This window comes from Artemia sp. Qi Xiang Cuo, chromosome 3 (assembly GCF_049724085.1).
Source record: "Artemia sp. Qi Xiang Cuo chromosome 3, ASM4972408v1, whole genome shotgun sequence".
NCBI classification, from domain to species: Eukaryota; Metazoa; Arthropoda; class Branchiopoda; order Anostraca; family Artemiidae; genus Artemia; species Artemia sp. Qi Xiang Cuo.
The window spans coordinates 38,776,909-38,790,490 of NC_142796.1; the positions used below are offsets into that span (position 1 = coordinate 38,776,909).

Here is a 13,582-nt window from a genome sequence, read left to right on the forward strand (position 1 = left end):
GGCAGCATATTTCGCTGATTCTTTTCAATCTTTGTTTTGGCTTTGCCTTTGCTCACCGGTCTTGGCACAATGATGGCTCTGCCCACAGAAATTCTGTTGTTGTTAATATATTTATACTGAGCCATTTCCTCTGAAGCTTATTCAAGTCATCCCCTATTTGAAACATTAGCTTCATTTGTGGCCCATCAACTGCGACAGAACTGTTAATCTTGTCGGCTTTACAGAACACCCACTTGTCAGTGGAGTTGTTAATGAAAGATAGCTATTCTTTGCAATAAAAATTATGCTATTAGATAAAACTTAATTTTGTATTTTTACTCTGGTTTCAAGTCAATTTAGAACCTAAATTAGGCATCTAATTTGCCAATTCGTTTAATTTCATAAACCAGCAATAAATAAAAATGATAAAGAAGATAAACTACTAGTTTTAATAGTATTTTACCTCTCAACGAATAAACAAAAAAATCAAAATTTTGTATTTATAATATCTTCAAGTATGGATACTGTTTTTTTTATGTTTTTATTTTTTATTTTTTTAATGATCCTCTATTCTAGATGTAATCCATAGTTTAAGGAAGGGCTGTATGTAGGATATTTATTCGTGGGGGAGGGGGGTGAAAAAAAACTATAAAAACACATTAAAAATGTGTTTATATGTATTTTTGTTACGTTTCTACGAGTCGGACTAACGTTACGGTGGAAGGGGGTTCAAACTCCTTAACTCTCCATGAATACAGCCTTGGTTTTTGGGCATTTATTTTTTCAAATTTGAAGTTGAAAGACAATTAATTGTTTGGTGCTAAAATCTAATAAAAATTAATGAAAATTACCGTCCTTCTTTTTTTCATTTTGTTTCTACGTTGGACCAAAGTTTCTTTTTCTATTTTTATGTTGAGCAGTATCCGAACTCAGATCTGTAACCTGCTTCAAATACAATGTAAGGTAATTTAAGGTAAAATGGTTTGGCTTCTGGTTGGCTCAATGATTGTAATGGGGGTTCAATCGTGAGGTCGCTCTTCAGAAATCATACACACCAATTGGCGTGTTCCAAGCGTGGCGGAACTGTGTGGCACACGTAGCGTTCTTAGATGCACACCAGGTGACGGGAAGTCAGTATCCCCTTGGGTTCAGTTTGACTGAAGGAGTTCAAGGTCAATAATTTCTTTTTACGAGACATGTGACTTAAATGGTTTTTGCTTAATATTGCGGATTATATATTGTCAGAGTTCGGCTTGTACATTTTTTTGGTTCAAATATAATGATTATTTGAACTAATGTGGCATCTATTCTTTCTAGATAATTGTAGCTGTCGAGTTATTTGTGATCAGTGTGGGAAGTCCTTCAAACGCAAGCCTGAATTAAACCGTCACAAAGCTAGTAGTTGCGGGGGACCCAAGCAAACTCATAAATGTCCGTTGTGTAATAAAGTCTATTCAAGGAAGGATACTCAGCTAAAACATATGAAGAGAGATCATCCTGAGAATTTTTAACTACATTTTTCAATTGTAATGGTGACTGTTGTAGTGAATAAACGTTCCTTGTGTATTATTCTGATTTTTGAAATAAACAAGATTTGTTTGGAAACTGTTTTGCAAGTATAAAAATTAAGATGAGATGGTGTTAGCAGCAGCTGTTTCACATCTTCTTTTTGCTATACCTTTAATATTTGGTGTGCGAAAACGTAAAACTTGAAACAAGCGTGGCATATATTTTGCTGAAATGTTGCATATCCGTACGCATATCCTGTACGCCTAATGAATGAATTACTTGAACATACCGATTTCAAGCTTGAAAATCCAAAGGTAAGATAATTCTTAGCTCTATTCTCAATGTATTAAATAATTCAGATAACCCGAAAAAAAGTAAATTTGATGGCGGGAGGGTCTGTATTATGTTGTTTATGTGTCGAGTATTCAACCAGTCTTATATTCAGAACGTACCAGACAGCCGCCAAGCCTTTTTGTGGGGAAGAGGTCTATCCACCGGCCCGAAGAAACATGTTTGCAATTATTTTGCCAATAATTTCCCATTGTTTTCATTAGCTCGCCTCGTATTTTCTAATTTTACGACTACGCCCCGTTTCTCTAATACAATTTTTTGTGTATGTATGTAGTGTAAGCTACATGTATCTATGATTTGGTAGTTTTAGACCCACAGAACTTAACTCAGGTCCTTTCAAAAATCCAGATTCGAGTATAAAAGCAATGAAAGTAAAAATACAATAATTTCTGTGTTTATTCAACGTATTGCTACTATTCTGTTCAATATTTTCTTTTTTGAATCTTAGTCGAACATCAACTTAAATATCCTAACCGTGTGTATTGATTGTTTGCTCTCTTTTAGCGATTTTGTAGGATACAACGTTTTTTTTGTGAATATCTATAGAGGTTGGGTTGGTTATGCTCTTCTGAAGCTTAAACCGCGTATACAATTCTCCAGATGTCCTCCCTGTACATTTGATGGGGCTACACGTCCATTCCATAACTTTGTTGTTGAGTCTTCTGGAGGGTTGTTCGTGAATTTCGAGACAAGTAAAATTCAAATTTATGGTCAAATGTCGATCACTCAGTGCCCCAAGATAACAAGTGCCCAGTTAGCCATGGTTTTTCGCTGTAAATTCATTGTTTCTCGTTCAACATTGAGCTGTGTTTCAATTATTTTTCCAATCGTGGTATAATCTTCATGCTGTCGATGCTCACCTCAACGGTTTGTATTAAAAGAAAGTAGTAGTAAATATTACGATAATATAAGTAAATATCGAGGATTATACCAAGGAAGTGTAGGGAGGTCTTCGTCTTGGGCTTCGTGAAACCTCGAGATCCTTTTGAATTTCCCTACAGTTTATCGTAGAAAACTATTTATCTCCAAAATCTCACCATTCCCCGAAATAGATTCATGTGCACCTCTCATTATTGCCGGACTGGTATTTGTGTTCTCTTGGCTTTGCGGATTGTTTGTAGATTGCTTATTGAATGTCGGTTCCAGATTTGAAATAATTTCAAGTTTACCATCCCGATGGCAAGCTTTAGATAGGACAAGATTTAGAGGGTAAAACATGGTTGCCAGACACTGTTGCACCTGTCTATTTTTCAACATCTTAAGATTTATTTCTATAAAAATGGCGATGCAGCCACTGTAAGACAGGAGTATTAGTATATCATACTTTTTGAAAAAAAAAACCACACAGAAACGTTTCTTCTGATGTCAAATGATTTCAACCGTCGACATCTTTTTATTTTTGTAAATATCATATTTTTCGGTCACCAAAGAGCCTTTGGTATCTGAAAGGACAAAATTAAGTCCCAAAAGCACGCTTATAAGAAAAAGCAAGTAATGATCCTCTATTTGGGGGATATGACCCTTTGTTGCAAATAAATGGCGTCACACCTAAAAACCTTAGTTTTCGGAATTGTGTATATTGAACGGTCTATTTTTTCCTCTTGATTAGCGTTAAAGCGTTTTTGTCCGAGCAACTCTGTGGGCAGTAGGAGGGAATTTGCAAAAGATTATGTCAGAACATTGAATTCTATAAAAATTAATATAATAGTCTGTGAAACTCTAAATTTGACAGTGAAGATCTTGAAGACTGGTTCTGAAGATATTGTATCTAATGTAAGCTTTTAAGCCGCACTGTGCAATTATATGGTGCTGTTTCAAAGTGCTCAAGTTCACTTACAAATTTTTACGAGAGCAAAGAGAAAAGGAAGGGGCTTCCATACGGCTATAAGCTGCAATTAAATGTATTCCTAATATTTTTTAATTTGGGGGAGGGGGATAGATTATCGTTCTTTAGGAGGGGTTAGTCAATAAAAATGCAAAATCTTCATCACGCTTGGTTTGCATGGAACGTTTATTCAGCCTTTTCTGTTCTTTTGTGTATTCTGGAAGAGTGACGACGCCCATTTGACATACCACCGTATAGTTAGATACCTGCTATGATTTGGAAAGATATTGTTAGATTTTTGAAAAGATATTGAAAAGATTATTGTTATATAAATAGAAAAAAACGAATGATTGGTCGTTTCTGTTTCAGAAAAACCTTTCAAATGTCCCAACTGTGGAAGTGGCTTCAAGGACCTTGGATATTGTCGTCGTCACTATAAGAATGAATGTGGAATTCACGCTACATTTCATCTTTGTCCTTTGTGTACTTATTCAACTAAAAGAAAATCCAATTTGAAGCGTCATTGTTTAACAGTTCACAAAGTAGATGTGCAGTAACTTGGCCTTGCATCATTTTCAGTGTTAGCTAGGTATGTTTGTACAGTTCCATTGATTCGCCAATATCGGCCAAGGTATCATCATCTGTCAATTTATTTATACCCCGTCATAACAACAGAAGGCTTGTTACGAACTGAAGCGTTTAAAAAGCTATAAAACTAATTGAAAAAAAAAATATAGAGCACTCGTTGAATTAACAGAGCCCATTGGCGGGTTGTATTTTTGTTTTCTTTTGAAAATATATCGACTCTAGCTAGTTGCTCAAATTTGGCAGGTCAGAACAACTTTTATATGTTCAAGTGAGCATAGGCAGTGCATACTGTCTTTTGTGTAATTTCAAATTGCTTGAAATTGCATCGTATTCAGATTTACAAACACGAAAATTGCAATATTTGACCAAATTTATCTACTTTTGTATTATGCAGGGATTTTTTTTAGATATAGGCTACGATTTATATGTATTGTTCTTTATTGATTAAAGATTAGAACCAAAAACACTTGATTATTTCCAAATTTGGGTTGAGTATGTCGCTAGATACTTATAGGTGTATATGAGAGAGTTATGTAGGGATCCTGTTCTAGTGGCTTCTGATGTCATGCGATAAATAGTGAGTTTAGTCCATAAAGGTTTTTCAGATAGTTTTAAAGTGAGGATTATCATATTAAGGAGACACATTGTTGGCTCAGCCAATCCAAAACATTGGGAAATGTATATTTAACAGTTGTAAATTCGGATAAGAAAATTCCCCAGTTGGTCTTAATCAAAATAGAAAAAAGTCCATCTTCAAAACTCATGTAGTCCTTTCATAGCCACGCTTTAGTTTAGTAGCTTCTGCTCAGTTTTTATTTTATTTTTCATACAATATATTTCATAGCCATGTAGAAACTCTTGTTTCACTTAATAACTTCTTGTCTGTTGCTAATTTAATATTTCGTGACTGTTCATGTCCGTGTGTGTAGGTTGGCTTGTGTGTATTGACTGGATTGGGCTTGAGTGTAATTAATTTTCCCTACTCAACTTGATCCTTTTTGTCGGAATCTTAGTTAGCTAGATTATTATTATATGTACAATGTGTCTCTAAACTCAGAGAAGAATTCTTTTTGTAATTGGATTTAATCTTAATTCATGCAATAGAAAATAATAATAATGATTGATTAGGTTACTCTTGATTCATCAAGTATTAGACATTATAAAGGAAGGCTAGTGGATCTTCCCTCAACCTTAAACCAGAAAAATTTGCATTTCCATCATAATTTATGTGTGAATTATTTCTTATATATCAGGCTACTAGAGATATATGTGTGTCATATGAACACAAGCATTTACGTTATTCACTATCCCCCTCCCTCCTAGTTTCGTTTTCCTATCTGTATCTATTACCAAATTCATGTTCGCTCTGAACACCCTTCCTTCGTTATTGTTCCCTCCTGACAACAAAAAAAAAGTTTTTGGCCAAATTTTGCTGTCTCATCTTTTTAAGCTGTTAGAACACACACACAAACAAACACACACACACACGCACGAAAAAAAGAATTTGTATGAGTACAATCTAAGCCATTGAATTTGCCCTTGTAATTATAATTTGAGTGTAATTATGATTCTTTATTTTGTCAATATACCCTGTTCTATCATCAATTTTGGTTGATTTTAAGTTTAGTTGCGTTTTCACGAATACTTGTCTTCATTTCTAATTTATATTTTATTTAAATCTATAGATTAATAAATAAATATTCATGTCGCACATAGCCTTTCATTTTTTTCTAACAGACTGCGGCTTTTTGTCTAAGAGATTACAACTCACCAGGATATCACACCCCCCCCCTCTCCCAAATGGTTGAGAGACGATGGTTAAATGTTGGTTTAAAACTCTTCGGTTACATTTTGGAAAAATTAAAATTCCAACTTAAAGCGCTCACATAAATTATTCTGTGGGACTGTATTAAGAATAAAGCCCATGTTCAAATTTTAATCCAGCATGTAGGGCGACTATGATTATTTAAGTCATATTGAACTAGTTCTTTTGTGTTAGACAAAAATAGTGGAAATGTGTCCACCGAAACTCTGAAGTTTGAATTCAAACCCGAGGTGGAAAACTGCTATAGTTTTTTTTTTTTTTTTTTTTTTTTTTTTTTTTTTTTTTTTTTAGTGAATATAAAGTGCAAAATAAAAGAACGTTAGCTATAGGACTACGAAAATATATAGATTACAATTGCGAAATCGTACGTAATCTATAGTTTCGTCCCAATCACATTATTTGGGCGAATTATGTAAACATACCCTAGAAAGGGAGATTTATACTCGGTGGCGTAATTTCGTCAAAATCCTGGGGTGGGGGTGAAAGTTGGAGCCACTTTTCCCAAATAAAGTGAAAAATGGCAGTGAAAAATGAAAAACGATCCCTATAGTACCATAAAGGCAGATATACTAAGAAAACCGACCCGTTTCTCTGGATGCTTGAATTATGTAGGCTTATCTTGGTTTTGACGAGATTTTTGAAGAAACTAAATTTGAGCTTGGGGGGAGGCAAACTGGGGTTCGGAGGGGACAAATGCCACCCCCCCCCTCTACAGTAACTTACGCCCTGCTTAAACTGGGACAAGGAACTCCGGCCTTTTGAAACATAAAAGGTTCTCCTGGATTAAACTTTAAGCTAGTAAAAACAAGAAAAGTTAAATTCCATCTGATTGGATATCATTTTTGTGAAATTTTAAGGCATTAAAAATGTATGGAAACATCTGTAGCTGTAGACTACGAAAATAATAAAGATTTTCAAAACTAGGTAAGATAATCTCTGTGTTGGTTAAATTTAACCAGTAGCTTGTATTGATTAACTTGGAAATTTATTTGGGCGATACATTTATCTGTTCTTTTCTAATACCTTTTGCCACTACCGCCTTTTGACCGAATTGCGGGCAATAATGCAGTTGAGGATGTTTTGATAAACTATTTCTCTTGCATCGCTAATAGTTTTACTTGGTAGTCCTCTGATGACGGTTTTCTTCCTTATACTCCTTTTCCACTCAGCCCTCATTTATGGCCCATTTATCACCATATCCACTTGTTTGGATTAATTAAAGGTATCTCCTTCCCAATTTTCGTTTTGACCTCAGATTTTTTTTTTCTCTGGCTAGGTAGTAAAAACCCCTCCTCCCCTTGTCTACGCTGAAGATGCGCCAAACCATCCAAGTCTGGTCGATTATTGTTCTGTTGATATATATAAAATGATTTGTTGGAGACAATAGTCTTTTGAGCACTTTGAAAAATGATAACTAAACAGTGCATCCATAGTTACCTTACAGACCTGACAAATAACTTAAGAGTTATTTCATGTTTACTTTATAATGTTTGTGATTTTGAAAACTCTATTTTTCATCGATTTGCTTATACTTTCAAATAACACTTCGTTTTGTCATTTGTCTAAATTTAGGTTTTAAAGAACTTAGATTAATCCAGACCTGACAAATAATTTTGGGCTTAGTTGTGTGTGGGGGAGAAAGCACCCTCTTTTGGAAGACTTGATTTCCTCCTAGAATATCCTTAGAAGCAAGTATAATGTTCTCACAGAAGACAAACGTCTTATGTGCCACAATCGTGGTTAAAAAAACATCATCTTGTTGAAAAAACATCATCATCAACAGAACTCTCAACTACGATGAACAAAATAGTTATCTCAAAATTTTGATCGGATGTGTTTGGGGAAATAGTACGCGTTATAGGGGGGACAAGCCCTTCCAATTTCCAATCGAATGAACCCTTTTCAAAGTTTCTGCGACAACTCCTTCGATACGAAGTGTCCTGGTCTAAAACACAAAAAAAGAAAATTAATAAATGATACACTGTGCCAACATCGTTCTTTACTTAGGCAGCGCTATTGCGCTGCCTATGACTAGTCGCTGGCTGGCCTCTTCTGAAGGAATTCGGCTTTACAATATAATACAAGTAGTACTATTAAATTCCTGATTTTACGCCATTTCTAAATATCATGGTCGATTTTTTAATAATGCAACCAATCCCTCCCCTGATAATCCTTAGTTTCAGTTAAAAAAAATTTTTTTTTTAGTTAAATTTAAGATTGTTTTTAAAATAAAGCTTAGGCCTAACAAAGGTATGACACGGGGTGCGGGCCCCATCAACTGCCGGTTTATTCTAACATAAAAAAAAACAAAAATAAAAAAAACACATCATCAGCATGCTTCACAAAATGTGAAGCATGCTGTGATGTTTACTTTTTTTTTAGAAATTCTCAAGTTATTCACTTCCCAAGTTAGATTTTAAGGAACGTAGTTTAAGCAAGGAGGTGAGGGGGTATTACCACTGAAGATGATTCATTTCCCCCTAGAATACGTATAAGCGGCTGTAAAGCCTTATGCTGACAGAACGCATGGATTCACGTCTACCCCCTCCCCTCAGGGAAAATTACGAGCTACAAACAGGAGGATAAGCTAACCATTACAGGTCGGATAAATCAATACTTAGAGACTATATATAGATTCAGAGGACAATAGAGTTCCGTTTCAGGGCAAAAAAAAAAACTATATTTGCACTTCTTCAGCTGGCTTTGTGATACTATCGGAATTAGTAGCAACTCTGAGCTTGTACTATGGCCTTACCTAGGTCTTCTGAAAAGGCCACTTTGCTTACATCTTCTCAGGCTGCAACTAAAAATTTTCCTTATTAATCCTTCTTAGCTTGGATAAAACTCTTTATTTACATTTTAATCATTTAAAGGATAAGTCTTTAATCTCATTTTCTTTTATCCAGGTGATGATGGCCAGCGCCCAAAATGCATCAAGTGCAACAATTTGTTCACCCGTCGTTCGGATCTTCAACGTCACCTGTCCTCCAGCTTATGTAGTGGTAGGTCAGCTTTTGTCTGTCCAATATGTGGTCAACAGTACACGAGAAAAAATGGACTCAATCGACATCTAGAAAAGCACGGAAAACCTATTAGCAAAATGTCTATGTTGCCACAGGTTTTTGATTTGTAAAAATGCAGTTTTTTGGTGAAGGAATAAATGCTGTTTATCAATATTTTGACCTTTTTTCTATTATGAAAAGGCCCTTTTCTATGCTTCCGTAACTTGTAAAGAATTGGTATTATCATTTAAGTTAGCTGAGAATATTGTCAAAGCCCAGTCTGAGTCTTATCAAATGAAAATCAAAATGTCTGTAGAGCTGGAATACAGGCAACGTTGTTTTTACTATATTTAGAAAGGGATGTCTTGCACTTTCAAAAACTAGTTCATAACTGGGATGAATATTTCTGGCGTTTAAAATAACTTTCATCAAAAGTTTTAGCCAAAATTACTCCAGCAAAAGATGAAAAAAAAATAATAATAAAATTCAATGCTGGTGGGAAGAAAATTCTACTCTGCTTTTCCTTCCGAGTACAATACTGAAAGGAAATTATAAGAGCTTAGTTTTCTGTAGGGGGCTTCTTTAATTTGTTTCGACAGCACTGTTTGATGGATGTAGATTGCACCCATTCATTTCAGGAATTGGATTATTATAGGAAGTATTAAACACAAAATCAATTCAATTGAGATTATCTGAGGTAAAAGTTGATTTAATCGTTAGTCTGTTTGAAATTTTATTTTTGATGACAAATGTGTGACCAGTTTGTTTAATTATTAATTCAACAAACGTCATTTGTTACTTTTAACTGAAACGTTAAAATTAAATTGAAAGACCTTAGTTTAAATAACATATCTTATCATTGGGCTCAGGCAATTGCTATAGACGTTCTATAACCTTCCGATATAACTACAAATTATTCTCAAAAAACCTTAACTAAAACATCTCAAACCTATAGTTACTTCTATTAAAATGAACTAAGAATGAAAATGCCGCATATCTGATGTGTTTCTCATTATGGATGGATGAAGTATTGCGAATCCCTGCATTAAGAATCCCTACAAAATACAATTTTTAAAATGTGCTGTACGATTTTTTTAATAGTTATAAAACACCTGACAGTAGTATGGTTTTAGTCGTTGCGGGGTATCTAGGGGTCAAGATATTCAGGAGCTCTGCTAGTGGGGTGCGCTCGGGGTCCGAGTAGATAGAGTCGAATTGGTTATTTGGATTTAATGACAATTTTTCCCGTTGTTAAAATAGTATAATTGGAAGTCCAATTTTGGAACATTCCAACGCTTACATTAACCGAAGGGCATTCTGATGGACTTGATATGGGCCTATGAGTGGATAAATACTTCACTAGGCCAGCTGATTCAAAAGCCACAAAAATAATCACTACTCCTTTTAAGCAAACGAATAATAGCTAGTAGTACTGGGGATTAAACTACAATACATTCATAGATATTTTCATTGAGTGATACAGCATAGACAAAGCGTATGACAATGCAGCAAAAGTAAAATAGAGAATTCAATGGAGTATATTGGTAGGAGAACCCTGACTTCATAAATCTTTTGTTTTAATAATAAATTTCATCATTCAAAAGAACATATCGGCAGGAGATATGTTCCCGACAATTGATAAATATACATCACCCAAAAATAAACAGAATCCCAAAAACTGGAATCAGGTCCCTGCCTAATTCTGTCTTACTTGATAATTATATGGAAGTGTGAACTGTGCCTGATGCTGCCACCTGATGCAGATTTAGTAATATATAAAAAAGGACCAGTCTGGCAGGCTTTCCTTGTGCATATTCACCATTTAATACTGCCAGTTTTACCAAGTGGGGGGATTTTAGTTTTTTGTTTTTGGCAATTTTTTTTTTTCAAGCATCAGCATTTATTCACTGTTCACTGACGTTAAAGCTAGAAAAAAAAACCTCAATAGTCTAGTGCATATGAATTCATTTTTTCTCGTTGTAATTAGGAAAAACTTCTGTTTGCATAAGCATAAAAGTATTAATTGTGGTCTCCTAAGTACTTTTATGAATTACACCAAGTCCTATTCCTGTTCAATGCCGGTACTGCTTCGTTGGATAACACGAGAATAATTTTGCTTAAAATAATTTGTTTTTTTTTTCAACTTCTAACAGCACTATAATGAATGTAGAATAAAGATTGTTGTGGTTGTTGTTGCATAGATTTGTTTTTTTAAGCTCAGTTTCGTTAATATATAGTCTTATAATGTAATTTTCTTTTAATTAATTTTCATGGTATTCCCCCCCCCCCTGTTGCTCTTATATTTTTTTTAACGTGCAATTGATTCCAAAGGATGATAGTCATGCAAGCGAAAAAAAAAATTTTTGGGTTGTCAACTCGTAAGTCTATTCCTCTGTATATCCTAAAATGCCATATTTTAGAAGAATAAAAAGAAGAAAATTAAAATCATTTATGTAAAATAAAATGTTATCCACTCTATTTCCTTTGAAAAATTTCGTCAGTATTAATCACAAATAAATTAGGCTTTCGACGGTATCGAATCTATTGAGTTTTCAAGTGTCGAACAGCACACATAGTGGCATGCCCATGAGAGCTTCTTGCCCTTCGCCCCCCTCTTGTAATTTTTGTTTTTGTTCCTTGATTTCCTAAATTTTTAGTATAATTCGATGGGTTTTTTCTTTCAAGTTTTGGACCTCCCCTCCTCCAATAAAAGTAAGGAAATGTTTGACCCTTTTAAAATAAATTCCTGCTTACGTGTTAGGTCACCAGTTTAGAAGACAGAAAACGTAGAACATGTTACAAAAAAGAAGGTTTATCTACAATTAAATTGGACTGCCCTTTAACATTATTGCTGATCTTCAGGTTGAAGGATTCTCTCAAAAATGCAAAAAATGGAAATTTTATGTGCGCAGTAGATTAAAGATCAGATTTATGTGAGAGGCCCAGCCCAGATAAGTGCTATGGGCTCGCGGATTCATAAAAATGGGCTCCTGGGTATGTTGACCATGCGAAGGCAAATTGGCCATTGTAAGGCCATGGTAAAAGTTATGTAATTTTTTTTTTTTTTTCATACTCAGATCTTGTGTGTAGCCTGTGTTCTTAAACTCAACACGTTTGATAGATAGGTTCATTCAGCTCTTCGGATCTTCTTTGATTTTCAAGATACCTTTGACCTTGTGTCTTTTTTTTGCTAAATGTCTTACTTTTTCTTAATTTCCAGAATTAGATTGTAATTGAAGCTTATAATACCAAAATCTTTTTTTACTATATCCATGATATGTGGAAAGCTATTCAGGTGCGAGTAGTTGATCGGTAATAGCAGTCATAACCCAAAGCGTATTGTTCAGATTTACCGCTCTTGTATAAAATGTATGCCATATAGCAGAGGTTATTGAACTAAAGCAGTCGAAGCTTGAGAGTAACGTATTTGACCTGTTGCTGCGGCTAACATTAATGGCAATACTATTTTTGAACTATTGCTTACAAGGGTATATCCAGGATTTTTGTTCGGGAGAGGGTTATTTTTTTCGGGGGAGGGGGGGGGGGTTCAAGCCCCGTAACTCCCCTGGATACGGCCTTGACTACTTGCAATAATTTTGCTACAGTAGTGACTTCTTTTAACTGGAGCGTGGGGGAATATTAAACCGACACTTCATTGCGAGAAGAAGCTGTTGAGACAAAGTTTTTAAAATTTTCTGAGTTAGAAATCAAAGAAGTGTTTTGCTTTATTCCAGTTTCACAGGTCTGCAACGTCGGATGTTTTTTCTTTTTTCATAATGCGTATGAATCATTCGGAAATTTTCCTGTTAATAGACAAGGAATGAGACTAGCTTTATGTCCAAGGGATAAGAGCCAGAGTCTCCTCTGATTAGACTAGTTTTATAATCTTGATTGTATACACCAGACAAAAGAAAAGAAAAAAAGGGGGAGCAATAACAATAGTTAAAACTTAAATGCGCTGATGAAAGGGGGAAGGGGAGTGATAAGTTTTTAATATTGTGCTTTCTTAAATTCAGGGGGTGCATCTATCGTGTTTACAATTCTACAGAGACCAAAACGAAGGTTTTGAATGTTCACTCGGAAACAGTGTTTCTTTCTAGAAAACATGTGTAAAAGTTCATTGTGCTGCTAAATTACTTGGGTCCATTTTTATGTAGCCTAGAAGGCATGAAATTCCTTCAGGTAGTCTTTGTGGCACTCAGACTTCTCTTTCTTCAGTCGCGGCCGATCTCGAGCACCTTTTAAAAGTTAAAGATGTGTCTGCAATCCAGAAGATAAAGGCCCACTAGAAGACCGTTCGGATCCGAGTGGATTTTCAGATCAGGACGTTGCGATATGGAAGTTTTAAAATAATTGATCATATGAGAATGTCAGTTTTCTTATTCCCAACACAAATAAAGAGGATCTGTATTGTTTCACCTTGTGGTAGCACATTGGATTGATGTTCGGCTTGGCCAAAAGAGGCCCAAGGATTGATCCCTTGTGCGGCAAGGCTGGGCTAAC

At 35.0% G+C, this 13,582-nt stretch overlaps 1 protein-coding gene across 11 annotated transcripts in view; it reads left to right on the top strand.

Annotated features, from left to right (window-relative positions):
• LOC148954075 (uncharacterized) overlaps positions 1 to 13,582 on the top strand; it is a 200,544-nt gene that overhangs the window by 118,942 nt on the left and 68,020 nt on the right. Inside the window, exons 6-7 of one of the 11 annotated variants that reach the window (XR_016141478.1) lie at positions 1,297 to 1,802; positions 4,034 to 4,139. The exons of 7 other annotated variants lie outside the window; for them this stretch is intronic. Coding sequence is in view for 2 of the 4 variants with exons in the window: in XM_089085857.1 (XP_088941983.1) it covers positions 4,034 to 4,221 (188 nt within the window). In the remaining 2 variants the exon portion in view is untranslated. Of the gene's footprint in view, positions 1 to 1,296; positions 3,998 to 4,033; positions 4,254 to 8,983; positions 9,080 to 13,582 lie in introns of those variants that run through there. 3 more of the 11 variants (XM_089085857.1, XM_089085828.1, XM_089085843.1) reach the window with 3 other exon arrangements.